Source organism: Takifugu flavidus, chromosome 3 (assembly GCF_003711565.1).
Source record: "Takifugu flavidus isolate HTHZ2018 chromosome 3, ASM371156v2, whole genome shotgun sequence".
Classification (NCBI taxonomy): domain Eukaryota; kingdom Metazoa; phylum Chordata; class Actinopteri; order Tetraodontiformes; family Tetraodontidae; genus Takifugu; species Takifugu flavidus.
In genome coordinates, this window is record NC_079522.1 from 6,095,449 (window position 1) to 6,101,458 (window position 6,010).

At 41.6% G+C, this 6,010-nt stretch overlaps 1 protein-coding gene across 1 annotated transcript; it reads left to right on the forward strand.

The window, feature by feature from the left end:
- Positions 1–38: 38 nt before the first annotated feature.
- On the forward strand, positions 39–5,543 carry LOC130523238 (uncharacterized). Its single transcript, XM_057028336.1, has 10 exons — positions 39–699; positions 774–1,059; positions 1,134–1,279; positions 2,477–2,771; positions 2,861–3,012; positions 3,173–3,437; positions 3,625–3,776; positions 3,875–4,142; positions 4,645–4,823; positions 4,899–5,543. The coding sequence occupies exons 1-10, from the start codon at positions 591–593 to the stop codon at positions 4,958–4,960; spliced, it is 1,914 nt and encodes a 637-aa protein (XP_056884316.1). The 5' UTR covers positions 39–590; the 3' UTR covers positions 4,961–5,543.
- The last annotated feature ends 467 nt before the right edge of the window (positions 5,544–6,010 follow it).

A 6,010-nucleotide genomic window follows, 5' to 3' on the forward strand; every position in this document is an offset into this window, starting at 1 on the left:
TGTCAAAGCCTAGTTAAACATACTTCAGGATTCAGATTCAGGAACTCAACAATAAATTTATCTCAACATCAAAGTGAAACATTTTCAGCTAGCCATTATGGATGGCAAGAAATGACACAAATTGAACTTTTATAGAAACTTATACAAAAATGATGCTGGTAGAATTGTAACTAGACTTTGCCTTTGCACACATTCTACAAACTGTCAGTGTTTTACTTTGAAAGGGAAACAATGAGCAATATCGGTTTGCAAAGTGTATGTTAAAAGAAGTTTATTCAGAGGGACAATTTCTTCATGTTTTTAAACCCCGGCTAACAATCTGGACATTACCTTCAATGCAAATATCCACACAGATTTACATTCGCTCCTGTATAGCGTGAGATGATGGTCAAACTGATGCACATCCCATTTGTATTTTACTTCTCAACTCATTTTACTAATCGTGCTCATTCTTCCTTGAGTCCCAAGTCATGGGTGAGAGACTTAACGTCTGGATACTCAGCGGTGAGCATTTATTTTTGTAAATATTTTGGTTTTGTCTTTTTTTCTAATAGTCTTATTTGTGAAATTTCACTCTTTTAAGATCTGAAATGTATATTATAATCGTTTATACTAATGCAACAATTGCTTTTTCTTTTTTGTTTACTATGTTTGCCCACTTAGGCATTTTCTTCTTTCTGTTACCAGGAGTGCTGGCAGGTAATTTCTTCTCTATTCTTCTGGAAAATCCTTAACCTTTTCAGTCTAATTACACATTTCTGTATGTCAATAAGGACATGTTGTCCGAAATGTGGCGCTGAAAAGTCCTGCTGTCCAGTCATCTGAGAAGGATGCAGCTGCTGCTGGCAGGGCAGTTGACGGAAACAGGGATCCAGCTGAGAGGTCGACTTGTACCCTCACCCAATCCGAATCAGGACCCTGGTGGAGGGTAGATCTGCAGGATGAGTACAAAATCGATGCCGTCGCTATAACAAGTGTTGATGACAAGAAAACCAACCTGGACGGTGTTGAAATCTGGATCGGAATTTCAGAAAGGCTCAACGACATCAATAATATCAGGTGAAGCGCCATTCGAGTCTTTGTGAAATGTCGGGCGGACATGTTGTTCTCACCTTCTTTACTCCCTCAAACAGGTGCACGGTCATCTCCCGTTTCCCAAAAAAGCGCACATTATATGTCCCGTGTAGCGGATTTGAGGGACGATATGTCACCGTGCTCCTCCCGGGTGCCAGCAGAGTGCTAAGCCTTTGTGAAGTGGAGGTCTATCCTGTGCACTTTGGTATGGCCCTCACCGGCTCTCTAATTAGTCTAACAGAGGAGGAACTTTTTTAAAAGCAGTTTTATGCAATTGGTGTCTGAAGATGTGGGTTAAACTTTTTGACAATGTCACTGGGTACTTGTTGCAACCATGCTGTGGGCTATAATATTTCCATATTTTATATTTAAAACCTTACATATCAGACACTTCTCTATTTTTCTTTTTATCCCTTTTGGGTCATGGGAAGGGTTTTGGAGACTATCCCAGCTGTGAATGGCCACAAGCTTAGGGGCCCTATAGATAGCATTTAGCAGTTTATGACCATGCTCAAGGGTACCTTGGCAGTGCTCCTGCTCGACTACCAGAACCCCATGTTTTTCTTCATAGGGTTCTTGAACCAAGAATCCCTTCTGCTTGTCAAATAGTGCTATTGAGAATGAATCATAATTTAATGTATCATTAAGTTGTAAATACAAATTTATCTATCAAAAACACTTTTGCAACAAAAGTAACAAATATGGCTATTATACAGAGACACAGTTGCAAGGCTAAAATACAATTGAGTTGAATCAATAGACTTATGCTGTCATTGCAAAAAATGGTGCAATCACTTCATGGACTTATAAAAAGTAAATTTAAAACATTCACTCAGTTACATTCAGATACATGCACATACATCTAGTTACATGCACTAGACCATCCTCTCAGTGGAGTATCCTGATCGTTATAGAATAAAATCTGTTCATGGATCTTATGCTCATTCTGATGGACCTGCAACCTTTTCCTGAGGGCAACAGCTGATCAGCTGACCTGGCAATCAGGTGATCAGCAGGAAGGAGGGAGTTGTTTAGAATGCTGTCTGTCTCCTGCAAGCATTGGCAGTTGAAGATGGTGCCCATGGTAGGTAGCTGTTGGTTGGTGATGTTTTGGGTGGCTTTTAAAGTCCTCTGCAGTGACTTGCTGTCTCCAGCATAACTTCTACCGTACTAGGACAGGATGCCGTAAGAACACACTCAGTGGAGCGGCGGACTTCAGGTCTGTTGTGAGAGATTGGCTCGCCTGATTGCACACTGCTGTTGTGCTTCCTTTTCTATTGCTGTGGTGTTGTTCACAATAAATTCTTGTGTGTAATCCCAAGAATTATAGGCTGGACGCTCTCTCGACCCTCTAGCCAAAGCATATTTGGCCCTTTTGGATGCGTGTTCTCTTTTCTTTTAGCATATCCTCTTCCTAATGTGGCACTGAAGGGCAAGGCCAGCCAGTCGTCCACACTCTCTTTCTCTGACGCCTCAAAAGCCATTGATGGGAGACGGAACTCGTTTTACGGCAGTGGGTACTGTAGCCACACTGCTGGGGACGAGACAGACCCCTGGTGGCGGGTTGACCTTCAGAAGAAGTTTATCATCACGACAGTCAAGGTCACCAACAGAGGAGACTGCTGTCACGAGAGACTGGATGGAGCTGAGATCAGAATTGGGAATGAGCCAAGAAACAACGGGAATAACAACTCCAGGTCCTGGCAGGAGTGTAGTAACTTATAACTCTTGACTTGTGTTTTAACCACAATATGACTCTAAATATCCCTCCGCTCCCCGATTCCAGGTGTGCTCTCATCACCCGAATCGGACCAGGTAAAACTTCCACATTCCACTGTGAGCAGGGCAGCATGGCAGGTCGTTTTGTGAACATCCTCATCCCTGGAAAAAGAAAGACCCTCACTCTTTGTGAAGTGGAAGTTTACGGAGCACCAGAAGGTAAATCTGTGATGACGAGATTTTTAGCCAATATTGTGACTAATGTTGGCAAGACTTTGAGTGCAATTGACACGTGCTTTGCATTATATAATATTTTACGTGTTCACCATGCGCCCTCTTGCATCTCTTGTCATTATATTATTCTTTTCGTTTATTTTAGAGAGACCTCTTCAAAATGTGGCCTTGAAGAAGCCCGTCAAGTGGTCGCTCCAGACCCAGTATCACACTTCCTCTGCTTCTGTCAACGGGTGCAGAAACGTAAATTCTGCCGATTGCTGCACTGCTGAGCTATTCAAACATTGGTGGAAGGTTGACTTATTAGCTGTCTATAAAATCAAGGCCATCACCATCATCAACGTTCAAGAAGATTTCAAGGAGACCAACATCTATATCCGAAATCCGGGAGCTAATTTGGACGATGACCTGTGAGTCTGACGCTTAACTGTTTGTGATAATTACACATTCAAGCTATGGCTTTCAACATAGTGCAACCACACCCTAAGGACTCATCTTGGGGAACAGTGCTAAAAACATCTGTGTGCTTACAGAAGTCTTTTTTAAAAATCCTTCTTGTTGGTAAAAGCTCCTCTTTGATGACTGTCCTCCAATCAGTTGTGTTCAGGCATCACCTCAGCAGCAAACCCAGACGCACACCTTCCACTGCGATGACAGGGTGGGCCGTTATATTCAGTTTATTTTTCCGCATGTCGTCACAAATCAATGGGTAAAATTGTGTGAAGTGGAGGTGTACGCTTCTTCTGCAGGTATGGTTGGTCTCCAAAATAATGCTCGCTATTTTCCTGGGATCTTAACATGCCAAATATTAACTCCAGTGCCTTCGTTTGACCTTGGTGCTTGTCAGAGTCAGCAAAAAACCTTGGTCCAACAGCTCCTACGGTCCCTACAGCTCTGGCCACTCTGGCCCCGTCCTCCGAGAGCGTGGTGCTGAACGGCAGAACCATGACGATGGTCGGGGAGAGACTCTGCTGGTCCGACGCTGTGCTCTACTGCCGGCGTCACCACTGGGACCTGCTCAGCCTTCACAGCAAGGAAGAGCAGGCGGAGGCAGTGCGGCTGCTGAGCCGCGCCACTTTTGTCATAACGGACGGCGTCTGGCTGGGATTACGCAGGTACAATTGGTCGATGGATCAGTGAAACTACTTACTAAAATGAGTCCTGTTACACCCCCTGGGGCTTTTATAATATAAGTGGATCAATAGAGGCCCAAAAAGTGAAACATGCTCAGCGGAGACATGACCCCATATTTCATTGTATAATTAAAACACAGTTGTATTGTGATGCTCCACTTTTGTTTTTTTGAATAAAATGTTAAAATAGGGGAATCTTCTCACTCCAAATGTACCAAAAGCAAAATACTAAGAAGGTGTCATCAGAGAACTCCTAATCTTTCCATATGCTGAATAAATAAGTAGCTTATTTGTGTTTTTGCAAATTTTTTTTTGCAAAAGGCCTTGAAGTCAGTCACTGCTTGTCCTTGTATTTGCAATTTTATTTGCATGTGGATGTTTTACAAACAGCTCTCCACACCCTGAGACAAACTCTGATGACATGTTTGTTTTCATCTTGTTGATATAGTGAAAACCATGAGCAGCAACATCTTTTGTTTGGTAGATACATGACGAGCGAAACCTGGTTCTGGATGTCTGGTGATTCCATGATATTCAGCCAGTGGCCCCATCATTCCGTGCCCCACCAGTATTCCAGCCCCTGTGGGAGCATGGATGTGGGAGCGCCCCACCAGTGGGTGGATCGCTCATGCGGGCAACACCTGAACTTTATCTGCCAGTCAGGTGAGCAACTGCTCTTCACCTCTCACATATTTCCACATGTTGTTCCTCATCAGCACACTCCTTTGACTCCTGTAGGCAGCGGGTTCGGGTCACAGAGAGTACCGTTCAACAGCTACGGAAGAGCTGATACAGGCTAACGACAGCAGAAGCCACAGTTTCGAAGTTGCTTTTTGCATTTGTTATTTTAATTTCTAACCATAGACTCATACATTTTATTTTTTCTTTCGGGGTACCTATTCAGCAGTGCATTTATATAAATGCATTTATATTTATATAAATTTGTATTTTTCCTATCTGACATGTAGTCAGGTAGTAGTCATGTCAATTCTTCTTTGGCTTTAAAAAATCTTATTCTACTGCTAGACATCTTGAGAAAATGAAGACATAAAAGTAATACTATACTACTACTACTACTACTACTACTACTACTACTACTACTACTACTAACAAGACTGTAATACCAACTTTAAACACACGAGGTCGCTGCTCGCCGAAGATGGTGACGCCTCAATCCTGAAATTTTTACGGCAGCATGAACAGAAAATTTAGAGGCTAAATTTAGATGCGGTCACCACAGTTGAAATTTTTCAAAAAAGTACTAAATTAAGTTACTATGTGCAAAGAAGTAATTTGATTGTGGTTACAGATATTTTTCGGGGGATTTTTAAAGATAATTAAATGTCAGAACTAATATTCAATGTATTACTGACAAGCATGATCCTTATATATACAATCTAAATGCTTGTGAATTAATTAATTTTATTAAAATAATAAAAATAATGTATTTGAACACAAAAACCCATTGTTATTTAAAGTACATCTAAATGTATTTATGCTTTCTTGACTTTGGTGGGAGGAGGCGGGTGTTTGAGGGTTGGAAGGAAGATGGGAACTTCAAACTGTGCTTGTAAAGAGTAAAAATAAGCAGCTTGGTGCGTGCATCATGTTGTCAATGTCCTCTGGTGTGTTTGTTTCACAAACTCCTATAAAAACATTCCCTGGCACTATGAGAGCATAATGTGCAAATACAGACCCCACTTTCATGTCGCCCAAACTCACCAAATTGATTTTACTAAGCCTACAAATAAGCAAAAAAAGTGTCAATTAACCACCATTTTATTGTCTTTTATTTATATATTTTATGATGGCTGGGTGGTTTAACAGCTCCTCATTGTCTATTCATTTTT